Genomic DNA, 17,169 nt, shown 5'->3' on the forward strand with positions numbered 1-17,169 from the left:
CTGCACTCGCGTGACACTCAGAGCTCCATGACATAAAGTTCTCAACTATGCACTGCAAGGGCTTCCACTCGCTGAATGTTTAGCTGGTCTGCATTGACACTAAACACATCCTGCACATGTGTGCTTGATTCCCATTGAGTGTTCACAACTCCTACATTCTCAGTTGCTCTCAAATCTCTGACATGTTTCAGGATTCACAGAGGCTTCTGCATTAGCTCGTCAGGGATAAGGGCAACCCACTGAGAAGCTGGATGATGATGCCTGTGGGGAAGCCACAGAGTGCAGTTGAGACAAGATAGAATGAAGCTCAAGCTGCAACTCGCACTTTGGTGGAGCAGACCATAAGGATGTGAGGTTCCAGTGCTTGGACTGGTCTGGTGGAGCCCTGCAAACGTCCCACAGAGGGTCTCACACATCGTGATTGCTTGTTGCACCGTGCACGATCTACTGCTGCAACAAGTGGAGGAGATTATCGTCTGATGAAGAGGATGTCAAATGGGATGAAGCTAAGGAGGTCCTCAAGGCAAAGAATTTTGGCCATGAGTCAATGGTGATGTTCAGACTGAGGCAGACAAGCTCGGGACAGACACATTACCAGTTGATTCATGGAAGGTGATGAGGACTTCCAGTCAGGACATCCTATCATTTTCACATGGTTATTGTGAGTATTGCTCTCCTGTCTAACTGATGGAAGCGGGCATTCTCTGTGATAAGGCCCATTCCATGTGGATACAGCATTGCCCATGGTCCCTAAATTTTGGGAGGATGATGACAATTTGAAGTGGGCGGTGTATTGATCCTCACAGAGGTTCTGTGAATGTCTGACTCCTCTCTGGCTGATGCCGGCTCGCCTACTCTCAATGACTAGGTCATATTATGGTGATACAGTGGAGAAAGATTCACGTCTACTAATCCTACCGCAACCTTCATGAGCTGAACCCTTGAGGAACAGTGTCACCGGAGCCTGAGGGAGATGAGTTGAGGGCCAGCCTCAGCTCAAAGGTACAGAGAGCACACAGGGTGAATGACCGAACTCTGTGATACCAGTCCTGAACATTAGAACATAGAACATAGAACGATACAGCGCAGTACAGGCCCTTCGGCCCTCGATGTTGCACCGACATGGAAAAAAAAACTAAAGGCCATCTAACCTACACTATGCCCTTATCATCCATATGCTTATCCAATAAATTTTTAAATGCCCTCAATGTTGGCGAGTTCACTACTGTTGCAGGTAGGGCATTCCACGGCCTCACCACTCTTTGCGTAAAAAACCCACCTCTGACCTCTGTCCTATATCTATTACCCCTCAATTTAAGGCTATGTCCCCTCGTGCTAGCCACCTCCATCCAGGGGAGAAGGCTCTCGCTGTCCACCCTATCTAACCCTCTGATCATTTTGTATGCCTCTATTAAGTCACCTCTTAACCTTCTTCTCTCTAACGAAAACAACCTCAAGTCCATCAGCCTTTCCTCATAAGATTTTCCCTCCATACCAGGCAACATCCTGGTAAATCTCCTCTGCACCCGTTCCAAAGCTTCCACGTCCTTCCTATAATGAGGCGACCAGAACTGTACGCAATACTCCAAATGCGGCCGTACTAGAGTTTTGTACAACTGCAACATGACCTCATGGCTCCGGAACTCAATCCCTCTACCAATAAAGGCCAACACACCATAGGCCTTCTTCACAACCCTATCAACCTGGGTGGCAACTTTCAGGGATCTATGTACATGGACACCGAGATCCCTCTGCTCATCCACACTACCAAGAATTTTACCATTAGCCAAATATTCCGCATTCCTGTTATTCTTTCCAAAGTGAATCACCTCACACTTCTCCACATTAAACTCCATTTGCCACCTCTCAGCCCAGGTCTGCAGCTTATCTATGTCCCTCTGTAACCTGCAACATCCTTCCGCACTGTCTACAACTCCACCGACTTTAGTGTCGTCTGCAAATTTACTCACCCATCCTTCTGCGCCCTCCTCTAGGTCATTTATAAAAATGACAAACACAACGGCCCCAGAACAGATCCTTGTGGTACGCCACTCGTAACTGAACTCCATTCTGAACATTTCCCATCAACTACCACTCTCTGTCTTCTTTCAACTAGCCAATTTCTGATCCACATCTCTAAATCACCCTCAATCCCCAGCCTCCGTATTTTCTGCAATAGCCGACCGTGGGGAACCTTATCAAACGCTTTACTGAAATCCATATACACCACATCAACTGCTCTACCCTCGTCTACCTGTTCAGTCACCTTCTCAAAGAACTCAATAAGGTTTGTGAGGCATGACCTACCCTTCACAAAACCATGCTGACTAACCCTAATCATATTATTCCTATCTAGATGATTATAAATCGTATCTTTTATAATCCTCTCCAAGACCTTACCCACCACAGACGTTAGGCTCACCGGCCTATAGTTACCGGGGTTATCTCTACTCCCCTTCTTGAACAAAGGGACCACATTTGCTATCCTCCAGTCCTCTGGCACTATTCCTGTAGCCAATGATGACCTAAAAATCAAAGCCAAAGGCTCAGCAATCTCTTCCCTGGCTTCCCAGAGAATCCTAGGATATTCCCATCCGGCCCCGGGGACTTATCTATTTTCACCTTGTCCAGAATTGCCAACACTTCTTCCCTACGCACCTCAATGCCATCTATTCTAATAGCCTGGGTCTCAGCATTCTCCTCCACAATATTATCTTTTTCTTGAGTGAATACTGACGAAAAGTATTCATTTAGTATCTCATTGTGGCAGACATCTTAATTGCTAACAAGATAGAGGCAGGACTGATGTGTTCAGTCACTGTGAAGGGACACCATCAATGTACTGGAAAGATTGTACAAAGCACAGGGAGGAAGATTTGGACTGCACAGCCTTCCTCTATCTTGTGCAGGAAGCAGGTTTTCACTTCAGAATAACAGGAACACAGGTCATCAAAGCCAGGAGCCATATAAGTGTGTAATTAGTGAGCGTTTATTTACAGGGGTGAGCATTATGTACAAGTGATTAACACCCATACTCACACTGTGCAACTACAACTTCTTAACCTTCTTTACCTTGCCCCAACACCCACAGGGTAGTAGAAGAAGCCTGTTATCTGCTACATCCTGTTTCCTGTGATGGCTTGTTGGGCATCCTCTGAAGGGCAGAGACTTGGGGAGCCCCAGTCTGCTTTTGAGCTCCTGCTGTGTGTGAGTGCCACCCTCGTTCCTTCCTGTGGAGCTGGAGTTGAAGTGGTCACAGGAAGAGGATATGTGATGGGCTAGAAACTCCTACTTAGATGGATGGCCTTGGGCTGTGTACCACATGACCCTCCTCCCTGTAGGTGCCTGAAGGCCCCTGGCTTCCTTCTTGTGACAAAGGGTTAGCTGCAATGAGCTTAAGAAGCCCCAACATCCTCTGGCAGCTGGAATGAGCTTAAGAAGCCCCAACATCCTCTGGCATTTGCACTGATGGATGGCAAAAAGTGCCTGAGATGTACAGCAGACATCTCTTCCTCATTTTCCAAGCTTGTCTTTACAGCTCCAGAAACTGAGGCAGCATCTGAGTCAGCATCAGCAAATTCTTGGCCTCCAGAAAGTCTCCAGGCACTGGCAGCCAGGTGGTCCCTGCTGAGGATCTGAAAGTGTGATGTGCTCCCTAGTTTGTGACCCTGAGACTGGTCTAAAATGGGGTGCCACCGAAGAGAAGGGTGACTTATTCTGGCGGAATGGAGGAGATCATTCATCCTCTTCCTGCACTGAGTGGCTGTCCTTTTCTGGATAGTGTTTACACTGGCCACCACTGTCAGCACCTCCCATGCTAGATTGGTGATCTTGTTTGCAGGATTTCTCCCAGAGCGTAGGTATATCACAATCTGTTCACTCCATCACACAAACCTGCGCCTTCCATCCATTGACTCCATTTACACCTCCCGCTGCCTGGGGAAAGTGGGCAGCATACTCAAAGACCCCTCCCACCTGGCTTACTCACTCTTCCAACTTCTTCCATCGGGCAGGAGATACAAAAGTCTGAGAACATGTACGAACAGACTCAAAAACAGCTTCTACCCTGCTGTTATCAGACTCCTAAACAACCCCCTTATGGACTGACCTCATTAACCCTACACCCCTGTGTACTTCACCCAATGCTGGTATGTATGTAGTTATATTGTGTACCTTGTGTTGTCCTATTAGATATTTAATTTTATTTCCTTTTCTTTTCATGTACTTAATGATCTGTTGAGCTGCTCGCAGAAAAATACTTTTCACTGTACCTCAGTACACGTGACAATAAACAAACAAATCGAATAAATCCAAATCCATCCAACAGTTGCTTCGAGGAGGCGTTGGAGAACTTGGGTCCAGAGTGTTTCTTGGGTCTGGAGGCCATGACTTCCTAGTGAACTCCGAAGTGTGGTTGTTGTGCGTAGCGGCAACCTTTAAATGTGGTGCCTGATTCATTGAAGCATTGAGGTGATGGCAGAATGGGCGCATCAGAAGCTGACTGCCAGTGATATGGCGTGCAACCTATATTTGTTTGACTAGGTGCTGCACAATACGGCAGGAAAAGCTGCCATTGCTGTCACCGGGCTCAACAGCACTTTTCTCACCCAACATTGGACATTGCTAATATCGGAGATGATTCCACCCCTAGAAATCTGAACCTATATAGAAAGTAGAAAGGATTTGGGTTTGATTGTCCACGTGGACTTGGTTAAGACTGCCCAAATTCATCTCACTTACAGTCGATAGGCAGAGGAAAAATGTATTAAGCCAACATCTAATACAATGGATAATCAAATTTCTTACAGATGTAAAGCAGAACTCCCATTGCCTTGATCAGGCTGCGTTAAATGCAAAACGAATAAAGTGTGATCGGGAAGGTGTAATGAGGAAAATGTTGCAGCAAGTGTAGCACCTACAGGAAGGGTCTACTGTATACAAGAATTTTTTTTTCATTTGTTTTAAACGTTTTGCATCCTGCAGCCTTTCCAATAAGTGTTACGCTAACCTAAAAGACACTTTCCAATACCGTTTCTGCCATCATAAAGCAACATTTTCATATTACAAAATGAGTAAGAAAACCAATTGTTTGGAAAACAATACTTGCACAGAGTTTTGAATATCTATAGTCTCTAATTTACCAAAAACTTAGCATATGCCAGAATGCAGAAAGAAAGCACTTTGTTTTCAAGACAGCAGAATTGCATTTTAATGTGATTGACGTCTAGACTGCAACACTAGAAGGAGTTACATGGCTTAATGATTTGTTTATAAAGTAGCCTATTCCTATTTTATGTTTGACCATGCTATAGAAGATGTATTAGGATATTTAATTTTATTCATTTTTATCATGAGACTAATTTTTTAAATCTAGCTTTTATTGGATTCAAATTTCACCATCTGCCACAGTTAGATTTGAACCCTGGTCCCCAAAGCATTACCCTGGTCTCTGGATTACTGGGCTGGTGACAATATCACTGTCTCCTCTCTAACATTATGGCCTGGATTTTCACAGAGTCATGAAGACTCCCCAGAGCTTCCAAAATGGCATGCAGGATTTAGGTCCAACCTGTACATCCGGCAGATCAGATTTTCACTAGTAAGGAAAAGGGACAGAAAATGATTCCCACAAGAGGGAAAACCATCTCAGCATTTGAACATTTGGTGTGGAGGATGGTTGTGAGAGGTGAGGTATAGAGGAACTAATATTTAACAAAAAACAAATAGGACAACGTTCCAGAAAGCAGAGGCGGGCCTTTTCACTAGCCCGTATCAGTACTTGGCCACTGTGGCCACATCCGATTTGGGTCCAGGAGCAGTGGACTCTATCCTGTACCTGCCCGGCCTGCGGTGAAGATCCCAACTCCTGCTACCTGGCAGTCTCAGAAGAAAGTCAGAATATGAAATCAACAAGAAAAATTTGCAAAATTTCCCAAACCTATTTTTCTTATTGTTACCAAGAACTCCACAGGTATTATTTGAGAAATAGTATTAGTGCATGTGAACAAGGCCAAACTAGCATCCCACTTATGTGAAAAACAAATATACATTTCTTGGGGGGGAAAAAAAACTAATACCTGCATGTGTTTCAATGATTCCTCCAAAAACAAGGCTTTTGGCAGATAACGTCACTGGTTCCCGGATATTTTCAAGACCATTAAAGTCACCCACTCGATAAGCCAGATTTTCACCGAACGAAATACGCTGTAGTTCTGTTGCTTCTGCTTCATTGATTCCAATAGCAATGGTGATAATGTGTGCTCGTGCCAGAGCCTCTGCAGATGCTCGAACATCATCTTGAGATCTTCCAGCGGTAACAACCACCAATATTTGGGGAACACCATCGTCGATCCCACTTCCAGTAGATTTGACAAACATATTTCTCAAAACATAGTCCAATGCTGCACCAGTTTTAATACTCCTGCCGCCTTTCAAACGGAGTCTGTTCACATGGGACAGAAGTTCATCCTTTCTTGAATAGCTGTTTAGATAGAACTCAGCTCTTGCGTCCTCACTGTACTGTACCAAAGCTACTTGTATTCTGTCAACTCCAATGCCGAGGTCTTCAATTATGCGTACAATGAAGTCACGGAGAGCAGGGAAATATGCATTCCCAACATTAACTGATCCATCAATAAGGAATACAATGTCTCTCCTAGTCACTACTTCTGTTACAACTGGAAAAGAAAGCACAATGGGCATTTCGAACAAAGCTTGACAAATTCTCACAACAAGGTATCAGTTAACCAACTGGCTACAAAATACGTTTTGCATTGTAGAAGCTGTTGTAAGCATTCAGTTTATGAAACTGGTTGTGTTCGTCAAGAGCTCAAACTGAGAAGTCAGAAGCCGACCGCCCATCATTTTCCATCAATTGAAATGAACTAACAAAAATCTGTAAAGAACATAGCCGATTTTCAAACACCTGCTGGGTGAAGCTCTGCTAGGAAAGCATCTTGTGAAATCAGTTATATTATTACATCTTTGATTTGATTTGATTTGATTTATTATTGTCATATGTATTACTATACAGTGAAAAGTATTGTTTCTTGCATGCTGTACAAACAATGCATACCGTACATAGGGAAGGAAGGAGAGACTGCAGAATATAATGTTACAGTTATAGCTAGCTTTTAAAGACATGGACACCATCAAATAATTAGAATCATGGAATCCCTACAGTGCAAAAGGAGGCTATTAATGACTAGCGTTTTCGGAGATCTACCAGGAATGTTATAACGCTTGATTGTAGCACAATGAGATGCAGCTTTACATTTTTATAGATTTTAAAAGAATATAGGGCACAGAAATAGGCTTTTCAGTCTAACTGCTTCATACATGCCGCCTTCATCTCACACTATCAACATTTCCTTTGATTATTTAAAAAAACATTTACAGTGCAGAAGGAGGCCATTCAGCCCATCGAGTCTGCACCGGCCCTTGGAAAGATCACCCCATTCCCATAACCCAGTAACCATAAGACCATAAGACATAGGAGCAGAATTAGGCCACTCAGCCCACCGAGTCTGCTCCGCCATTCAATCATGGCTGATATTTTTCTCATCCCCATTCTCTGGCCTTTTCCCCTAACCCCTGATCCACTTATTGATCACAAACCTATATACCTCTGTCTTAAAGACACTCAGTGATTTGGCCTCCACAGCCTTCTGCGGCAAAGAGTTCCACAGATTCACCACCCTCTGGCTGAAAAAAATCCTTCTCATCTCTGTTTTCAAGGATTGTTCCTTTAGTCTGAGATTGTGTCCTCTGCTTCTATTTTTTCATACAAGTGGAAACAATCTCTTCACATCTACTCTATCCAGGCCACCCAGTATCCTGTAAGTTTCAATAAGATCCCCCCTTATCTTTGTAAACTTCAACGAATACAGACCCAGAATCCTCAACGTTCCTCATATGATAAGCTCTTCATTCCAGCTTAGCTTTCAGAGCACACCCCACCTAACGTTTTGGACACTAGGGGGCGTGATTCTCCGCCCCCCACGACGGGTCGGAGAATAGCGGGAGGGCCTTCCCGACATTTTTCCCGACCTCCCGCTATTCTCCCCCCCCCCCCCCCCACGGCTGCCCCACGACACGAATCGCTGCTCGCCGTTTTTTTACGGCGAGCAGCGATTCTCCCCTATCCGATGGGCCGATTTCCCAGGCCTTTACGGCCATTTTCACGAACTCCAACACACCTGCTCTCACTGTTCGTGAAAACGGCCGCCAAGGGTGGCATGGGCCCGCAATTGGTGCCCACTATCCCTGGGGTCCAAACCCCGTGCACTCTTTGTTCCTCCGCCGCCCCGCTGGATCAGTCATCGTGCGCGTCAGCCGCCGTTACCCTTGGCGCGCGGGCTTAGCGAAGTTCGCTAAGCCTGCGGTGCCGTGGTTCACGGGGCCCCGCTGCTAGCCCCGACCGGGAAGCAGAATCGGGTCCCGGGAGGGGGCGCGGAGGCTGCCGTGAAACACGGCCAGTTTCACGGCAGCCTTCACGACGCTCCGCATTTGCGGAGAATCGCGCCCTAAGGGGTCAGTCCACCTAACCTAAACATTTTTAGATTGTGGGAGGAAACCGGAGCACCCGGAGGAAACGCATGCAGACACAGGGAGAAAGTGCTAACTCCACACATACAATGACCCGAGGACAGAATTTAACCTGAGACCCTGGAGCTGTGAAGCAGCAGTGCTAACCACTGTGTCACCATGCCGCCATTTATTCTATTCGCCCCAACTATTCCTTGTAGTAGTGAGTTCCACATTCTCATCACACTCTGGGTAAAGAGGTGTCTCCTGAATATCCAATTGGATGTATTTGTGTTTATTTTTATGTTTCCTAACCTAGTGATTTTGAATGTGGAAAAGTGCTAAGTGTCCTTTCACTGGTTTCTCATTGTATTACCTTGCTTTTGTTTCCACTTGTTGAAGAGAGAAGAAAGTAAACAGCAATGAATATAAATTCCAAATAATATCCCACAGCCGCTTGACCACTAACTGAATCTAAAATACATATTAAGCAGGAGGTTTTCCAAGGTTCACTGGTAAAGGGGGAAATAGGCTTTCATTGGTCCATGAAGTACATGCGCTTATAATTACTGTGTCAGAAATTGTTATGTAGAGCGGCATCCTCTGGTCCACCTCCAGTGGCAAGCTTGGCAGACAGTGAAACATAATTTGGTATGAGGCCAAAAATCAGTATCCTGACATGTGGAACGAAATTTAATAATGATGTTCTCTGGCTTTGAAAGGCTTTCAAACAAGCACGGTTGGAAACCACATTGCATGCATCAGTATGTCCTGCAGGCTCATGAGAATTAAGTTCACCCGCAAAATTAATAGTCCAGCCAGTGAGAAATCAGAATGTTCACTGTTACGACTATACATAAGAAGCATGCATCTGGCGAGGTAGACTTCTTCCATGATGGATGATGAGTTGCCACTGCAACTCTTTGGGGAGCATTTGTAAATCTCACCCTCTGCTTGAGACCAGTGCAAGTTGTGTGGAGGAGGACCAATGGAGGGATGAAGGGTCTGTGGAGAAGGGTGGAGCAGTGGTCGGGCAAAAATGGAAAGGCAAGTGCAGGTTGTGCGGGAGGGGCAATGCAGGATGTCTGGGAAGAGATACAGTAAGAAGTCTTACAGCACCAGGTTAAAGTCCAACAGGTTTGTTTTCCGTGGAGAGACAGCGCAGGATGTCAGGGGAGGGGTAGGGTGTCCGGGGAGGGGTAGGGTGTCAGGGGAGGGATACTGCAGGGAGAACGGGGAGGGGTAGGGTGTCCGGGGAGGGGTAGGGTGTCAGGGGAGGGATACTGCAGGGAGAACGGGGAGGGGTAGGGTGTCCGGGGAGGGGTAGGGTGACCGGGGAGGGGTAGGATGTCAGGGGAGGGATACTGCAGGGAGAACGGGGAGGGGTAGGGTGTCAGGGGAGGGGTAGGGTGTCAGGGGAGGGGTAGGGTGTCAGGGGAGGGATACTGCAGGGAGAACGGGGAGGGGTAGGGTGTCCGGGGAGGGGTAGGGTGACCGGGGAGGGATACTGCAGGGAGACCGGGGAGGGGTAGGGTGTCAGGGGAGGGGTAGGGTGTCAGGGGAGGGGTAGGGTGTCAGGGGAGGGATACTGCAGGGTGACCGGGGAGGGGTAGGGTGTCAGGGGAGGGGTAGGGTGTCAGGGGAGGGATACTGCAGGGTGACCGGGGAGGGGTAGGGTGTCCGGGGAGGGGTAGGGTGTCAGGGGAGGGGCAGGGTGTCAGGGGAGGGATACTGCAGGGTGTCCGGGGAGGGGTAGGGTGTCAGGGGAGGGATACTGCAGGGTGACCGGGGAGGGGCAGGGTGTCCGGGGAGGGGTAGGATGTCAGGGGAGGGATACTGCAGGGTGACCGGGGAGGGGCAGGGTGTCCGGGGAGGGGCAGGGTGTCCGGGGAGGGATAGTGCAGGGTGTCCGGGGAGGGGCAGGGTGTCCGGGGAGGGGTAGGGTGTCCGGGGAGGGGTAGGATGTCAGGGGAGGGGTAGGATGTCAGGGGAGGGATACTGCAGGGTGAACGGGGAGGGGTAGGGTGTCCGGGGAGGGGTAGGGTGTCTGGGGAGGGATAGGGTGTCTGGGGAGGGATAGTGCAGGGTGTCCGGGGAGGGGCAGGGTGTGCGGGGAGGGGCAGGGTATCCGGGGAGGGGCAGGGTGTCCGGGGAGGGGCAGGGTGTCCGGGGAGGGATAGTGCAGGGTGTCCGGGGAGGGGCAGGGTGTCCGGGGAGGGGCAGGGTGTCCGGGGAGGGATAGTGCAGGGTGTCCGGGGAGGGGCAGGGTGTCCGGGGAGGGGCAATGTGTCCGGGGAGGGGCTGTGTGTCCGGGGAGGGATAGTGCAGGGTGTCCGAGGAGGTGCTGGGCGTCCGGGGAGGGATAGAGGAGGGTGACCGGGGAGGGGCAGGGTGTCCGGGGAGAGGCAGGGTGTCCGGGGAGGGAGGGTCAGGGTGTCCGGGGAGGGGCAGGGTGTCCGGGGAGGGATAGAGGAGGGTGACCGGGGAGGGGCAGGGTGTCCGGGGAGAGGCAGGGTGTCCGGGGAGGGAGGGTCAGGGTGTCCGGGGAGGGGCAGGGTGTCCGGGGAGAGGCATGGTGTCCGGGGAGAGAGGGTCAGGGTGTCCGGGGAGGGATAGTGCAGGGTGTCCGGGGAGGGGCAGGGTGTCCGGGGAGGGGCAGGGTGTGCTGGGAGGGGCAGGGTGTGCTGGGAGGGGCAGGGTGTCCGGGGAGGGGCAGAGCGTCCGGGAGGGATAGTGCAGGGTGTCCGGGGAGGGATAGTGCAGGGTGTCCGGGGAGGGGCAGGGTGTCCGGGGAGGGGCAGGGTGTCTGGGGAGGGGCAGGGTGTCCGGGGAGGGGCAGGGTGCCGGGGAGGGGCAGGGTGTCCGGGGAGGGGCAGGGTGTCCGGGGAGGGGCAGGGTGTCCGGGGAGGGATAGTGCAGGTTGTCCGGGGAGGGATAGTGCAGGTTGTCCGGGGAGGGATAGTGCAGGGTGTCGGGGGAGGGGCAGAGTGTCCGGGGTGGGGCAGGTTGTCCAGGGATAGTGCCGAGTGTCCGGGGAGGGGCAGGGTGTCCGGGGATGGGCAGGGTGTCCGGGGAGGGGCAGAGTGTCCGGGGATGGGCAGGGTGTCCGGGGAGGGATAGTGCAGGGTGTCCGGGGAGGGGCAGGGTGTCTGGGGAGGGCAGTGTGTCCGGGGAGGGGCAGTGTGTCCGGGGAGGGGCAGGGTGTCCGGGGAGGGATAGTGCAGTGTGTCCGGGGAGGGGCAGGGTGTCCGGGGAGGGGCAGGGTGCCCGGGGAGGGGCACGGTGCCCGGGGAGGGGCAGTGTGTCCGGGGAGGGCCAGGGTGTCCGGGGAGGGATAGTGCAGGTTGTCCGGGGAGGGATAGTGCAGGGTGCCCGGGGAGGGGCAGGGTGTCCGGGGTGGGATAGTGCAGGGTGTCCGGGGATGGGCAGGGTGTCCGGGGAGGGATAGTGCAGGGTGTCCGGGATGGGCTGGGTGTCCGGGGAGGGGCAGGGTGTCCGGGGAGGGGCAGGGTGTCCGGGGATGGGCTGGGTGTCCGGGGAGGGGCAGGGTGTCCGGGGAGGGGCAGGGTGTCCAGGGAGGGATAGTGCAGTGTGTCCGGGGAGGGATAGTGCAGGGTGTCCGGGGAGGGGCAGGGTGTCCGGGGAGTGGCCGGGTGTCCGGTGAGGGGCAGGGTGTCCGGGGAGGGGCAGGGTGTCCGGGGAGGGGCAGGGTGTGCGGGGAGGGGCAGGGTGTCCGGGGAGGGATAGTGCAGGGTGCCCGGGGAGGGGCAGGGTGTCCGGGGAGGGGCAGGGTGTCCGGGGAGGGGCAGGGTGTCCGGGGAGGGGCAGGGTGTCCGGGGAGGGATAGTGCAGGGTGTCCGGGGAGGGGCAGGGTGTCCGGGGAGGGGCAGGGTGCCCGGGGAGGGGCAGGGTGTCCGGGGAGGGATACTGCAGGCTGTCCGGGGAGGGGCAGGGTGTCCGGGGAGGGGCAGGGTGTCCGGGGAGGGATAGTGCAGGCTGTCCGGGGAGGGGCAGGGTGTCCTGGGAGGGACAGGGTGTCCGGGGAGGGGCAAGGTGTCCGGGGAACGGCAGGGTGTCCGGCGAGGGGCAGGGTGTCCGGGGAGGGGCAGGGTGTCCGGGGAGGGGCTGTGTGTCTGGGGAGGGGCTGTGTGTCCGGGGAGGGATAGTGCAGGGTGTCCGAGGAGGTGCTGGGCGTCCGGGGAGGGATAGAGCAGGGTGACCGGGGAGGGGCAGGGTGTCCGGGGAGAGGCAGGGTGTCCGGGGAGGGAGGGTCAGGGTGTCCGGGGAGGGGCAGGGTGTCCGGGGAGGGATAGTGCAGGGTGTCCGGGGAGGGGCAGGGTGTCCGGGGAGAGGCATGGTGTCCGGGGAGGGAGGGACAGGGTGTCCGGGGAGGGCAGGGTGTCCGGGGAGGGGCAGGGTGTCCGGGGAGGGGCAGGGTGTCCGGGGAGGGATAGTGCAGGGTGTCCGGGGAGGGATAGTGCAGGGTGTCCGGGGAGGGGCAGGGTGTCCGGGGAGGGGCAGGGTGTCCGGGGAGGGGCAGGGTGTCCGGGGAGGGGCAGGGTGTCCGGGGAGGGGCAGGGTGTCCGGGGAGGGATAGTGCAGGTTGTCCGGGGAGGGATAGTGCAGGTTGTCCGGGGAGGGATAGTGCAGGGTGTCGGGGGAGGGGCAGGGTGTCCGGGGAGGGGCAGGGTGTCCAGGGATAGTGCCGAGTGTCCGGGGAGGGGCAGGGTGTCCGGGAATGGGCAGGGTGTCCGGGGAGGGGCAGGGTGTCCGGGGATGGGCAGGGTGTCCGGGGAGGGATAGTGCAGGGTGTTCGGGGAGGGGCAGTGTGTCCGGGGAGGGGCAGTGTGTCCGGGGAGGGGCAGGGTGTCCGGGGAGGGATAGTGCAGTGTGTCCGGGGAGGGGCAGGGTGTCCGGGGAGGGGCAGGGTGCCCGGGGAGGGGCAGGGTGCCCGGGGAGGGGCAGTGTGTCCGGGGAGGGGCAGGGTGTCCGGGGAGGGAGAGTGCAGGTTGTCCGGGGAGGGATAGTGCAGGGTGTCCGGGGAGGGGCAGGGTGTCCGGGGAGGGATAGTGCAGGGTGTCCGGGGATGGGCAGTGTGTCCGGGGAGGGATAGTGCAGGGTGTCCGGGGATGGGCTGGGTGTCCGGGGAGGGGCAGGGTGTCCGGGGAGGGGCAGGGTGTCCGGGGATGGGCTGGGTGTCCGGGGAGGGGCAGAGTGTCCGGGGAGGGGCAGGGTGTCCAGGGAGGGATAGTGCAGTGTGTCCGGGGAGGGATAGTGCAGGGTGTCCGGGGAGGGGCAGGGTGTCCGGGGAGGGGCAGGGTGTCCGGGGAGCGGCCGGGTGTCCGGGAGGGGCAGGGTGTCCGGGGAGGGGCAGGGTGTCCGGGGAGGGCTGGGTGTCCGGGGAGGGCAGGGTGTCCGGGGAGGGGCAGGGTGTCCGGGGAGGGGCAGGGTGTCCGGGGAGGGGCAGGGTGTCCGGGGAGGGATAATGCGGGTGCCCGGGGAGGGGCAGGGTGTCCGGGGAGGGGCAGGGTGTCCGGGGAGGGGCATGGTGTCCGGGGAGGGGCAGGGTGTGCGGGGAGGGGCAGGGTGTGCGGGGAGGGGCAGGGTGTCCGGGGAGGGATAGTGCAGGGTGCCCGGGGAGGGGCAGGGTGTCCGGGGAGGGCCAGGGTGTCCGGGGAGGGGCAGGGTGTCCGGGGAGGGGCAGGGTGTCCGGGGAGGGATAGTGCAGGGTGTCTGGGGAGGGGCAGGGTGTCCGGGGAGGGGCAGGGTGCCCGGGGAGGGGCAGGGTGTCCGGGGAGGGATAGTGCAGGCTGTCCGGGGAGGGGCAGGGTGTCCGGGGAGGGGCAGGGTGTCCGGGGAGGGATAGTGCAGGTTGTCCGGGGAGGGATAGTGCATGTTGTCCGGGGAGGGATAGTGCAGGGTGTCCGGGGAGGATCAGGGTGTCCGGGGAGGGGCAAGGTGCCCGGGGAGGGATAGTGCAGGCTGTCCGGGGAGGGGCAGGGTGTCCGGGGAGGGGCAGGGTGTCCGGGGAGGGATAGTGCAGGGTGTCCGGGGAGGATCAGGGTGTCCGGGGAGGGGCAGGGTGCCCGGGGAGGGGCAGGGTGTCCGGGGAGGGATAGTGCAGGGTGTCCGGGGAGGGGCAGGGTGTCCGGGGAGGGGCAGGATGTCCGGGGAGGGGCAGGGTGTCCGGGGTGGAATGGGGCAGGTTGTCCGGGGAGGGATAGTGCATGTTGTCCGGGGAGGGATAGTGCAGGGTGTCCGGGGAGGGGCAGGGTGTCCGGGGAGGGGCAGGGTGTCCGGGGAGGGATAGTGCAGGGTGTCCGGGGAGGGGCAGGGTGTCCGGGAGGGGCAGGGTGTCTGGGGAGGGGCAGGGTGTCCGGGGAGGGATAGTGCAGGGTGTCCGGGGAGGGGCAGGGTGTCCGGGGAGGGGCTGGGTGTCCGGGGAGGGGCAGGGTGTCCGGGGAGGGGCAGGGTGTCCAGGGAGGGGCAGTGCGTCCTGGGAGGGACAGGGTGTCCGGGGAGGGGTAGGGTGTCAGGGGAGGGATACTGCAGGGTGTCCGGGGAGGGGCAGGGTGTCCGGGGAGGGATAATGCAGGGTGTCCGCGGAGGGGCAGGGTTTCCGGAGAGGGACTGGGTGTCTGGGGAGGGGCAGGGTGTCCGGGGAGGGGCAGGTTGTCCGGGGTGGGATAGTGCAGGTTGTCCGGGGAGGGATAGTGCAGGGTGTCCGGGGAGGGGCAGGGTGCCTTGGGAGGGGCAGGGTGTCCGGTGAGGGATAGTGCAGGGTGTCCGGGGAGGGGCAGGGTGTCCGGGGAGGGGCAGGGTGTCCGGGCAGGGGCAGGGTGTCCTGGGAGGGACAGGGTGTCCGGGGAGGGGCAGCGTGTCCGGGGAGGGGCAGGGTGTCCGGGGAGGGGCAGGGTGTCCGGGGAGTGGCAGGGTGTCCGGGGAGGGGCAGGGTGTCCGGGGAGGGGCAGGGTGCCCGGGGAGGGGCAGGGTGTCCGGGGAGGGATAGTGCAGGGTGTCCGGGGAGGGGCAGGGTGTCCGGGGAGGGGCAGGATGTCCGGGGAGGGGCAGGGTGTCCGGGGAGGGATAGTGCAGGTTGTCCGGGGAGGGATAGTGCATGTTGTCCGGGGAGGGATAGTGCAGGGTGTCCGGGGAGGGGCAGGGTGTCCGGGGAGGGGCAGGGTGTCCGGGGAGGGGCAGGGTGCCCGGGGAGGGATAGTGCAGGCTGTCCGGGGAGGGGCAGGGTGTCCGGGGAGGGGCAGGGTGTCCGGGGAGGGATAGTGCAGGGTGTCCGGGGAGGATCAGGGTGTCCGGGGAGGGGCAAGGTGCCCGGGGAGGGACAGGGTGTCGGGGAGGGGCAGGGTGTCCGGGGAGGGGCAGGGTGTCCGGGGAGGGGCAGGGTGTCCGGGGAGTGGCAGGGTGTCCGGGGAGGGGCAGGGTGCCCGGGGAGGGATAGTGCAGGCTGTCCGGGGAGGGGCAGGGTGTCCGGGGAGGGGCAGGGTGTCCGGGGAGGGATAGTGCAGGGTGTCCGGGGAGGATCAGGGTGTCCGGGGAGGGGCAGGGTGCCCGGGGAGGGGCAGGGTGTCCGGGGAGGGATAGTGCAGGGTGTCCGGGGAGGGGCAGGGTGTCCGGGGAGGGGCAGGATGTCCGGGGAGGGGCAGGGTGTCCGGGGTGGAATGACGCAGGTTGTCCGGGGAGGGATAGTGCATGTTGTCCGGGGAGGGATAGTGCAGTGTGTCCGGGGAGGGGCAGGGTGTCCGGGGAGGGGCAGGGTGTCCGGGGAGGGATAGTGCAGGGTGTCCGGGGAGGGGCAGGGTGTCCGGGGAGCAGCAGGGTGCCCGGGGAGGGGCAGGGTGTCCGGGGAGGGGCAGGGTGTCTGGGGAGGGGCAGGGTGTCCGGGGAGGGATAGTGCAGGGTGTCCGGGGAGGGGCAGGGTGTCCGGGGAGGGGCTGGGTGTCCGGGGAGGGGCAGGGTGTCCGGGGAGGGGCAGGGTGTCCAGGGAGGGGCAGTGCGTCCTGGGAGGGACAGGGTGTCCGGGGAGGGGTAGGGTGTCAGGGGAGGGATACTGCAGGGTGACCGGGGAAGGGTAGGGTGTCCGGGGAGGGGCAGGGTGTCCGGGGAGGGGCAGGGTGTCCGGGGAGGGATAATGCAGGGTGTCCGCGGAGGGGCAGGGTTTCCGGAGAGGGACTGGGTGTCTGGGGAGGGGCAGGGTGTCCGGGGAGGGGCAGGTTGTCCGGGGTGGGATAGTGCAGGTTGTCCGGGGAGGGATAGTGCAGGGTGTCCGGGGAGGGGCAGGGTGCCTTGGGAGGGGCAGGGTGTCCGGTGAGGGATAGTGCAGGGTGTCCGGGGAGGGGCAGGGTGTCCGGGGAGGGGCAGGGTGTCCGGGCAGGGGCAGGGTGTCCTGGGAGGGACAGGGTGTCCGGGGAGGGGCAGCGTGTCCGGGGAGGGGCAGGGTGTCCGGGGAGGGGCAGGGTGTCCGGGGAGTGGCAGGGTGTCCGGGGAGGGGCAGGGTGTCCGGGGATGGAAAGTGCAGGGTGTCCGGGGAGGGGCAGGGTGTCCGGGGAGGGGCAGGGTGTCCGGGGAGTGGCAGTGCAGGGTGTCCGGGGAGGGGCAGGGTGTCCGGGGAGGGGCAGGGTGTCCGGG

The 17,169-nt window shown here is 57.3% G+C and overlaps 1 protein-coding gene across 8 annotated transcripts in view; it reads right to left on the reverse strand.

The window, feature by feature from the left end:
* Positions 1–17,169, reverse strand: part of LOC119960740 (collagen alpha-3(VI) chain-like) — a 314,544-nt gene that overhangs the window by 218,599 nt on the left and 78,776 nt on the right. For all 8 annotated transcript variants that reach the window (XM_038788388.1, XM_038788372.1, XM_038788380.1 and 5 more), the window contains one exon: positions 6,078–6,677. In XM_038788388.1, the coding sequence (XP_038644316.1) occupies positions 6,078–6,677 (600 nt within the window). The remainder of the gene's footprint in view (positions 1–6,077; positions 6,678–17,169) is intronic.

This window comes from Scyliorhinus canicula, chromosome 2, assembly GCF_902713615.1.
Source record: "Scyliorhinus canicula chromosome 2, sScyCan1.1, whole genome shotgun sequence".
Classification (NCBI taxonomy): Eukaryota; Metazoa; Chordata; class Chondrichthyes; order Carcharhiniformes; family Scyliorhinidae; genus Scyliorhinus; species Scyliorhinus canicula.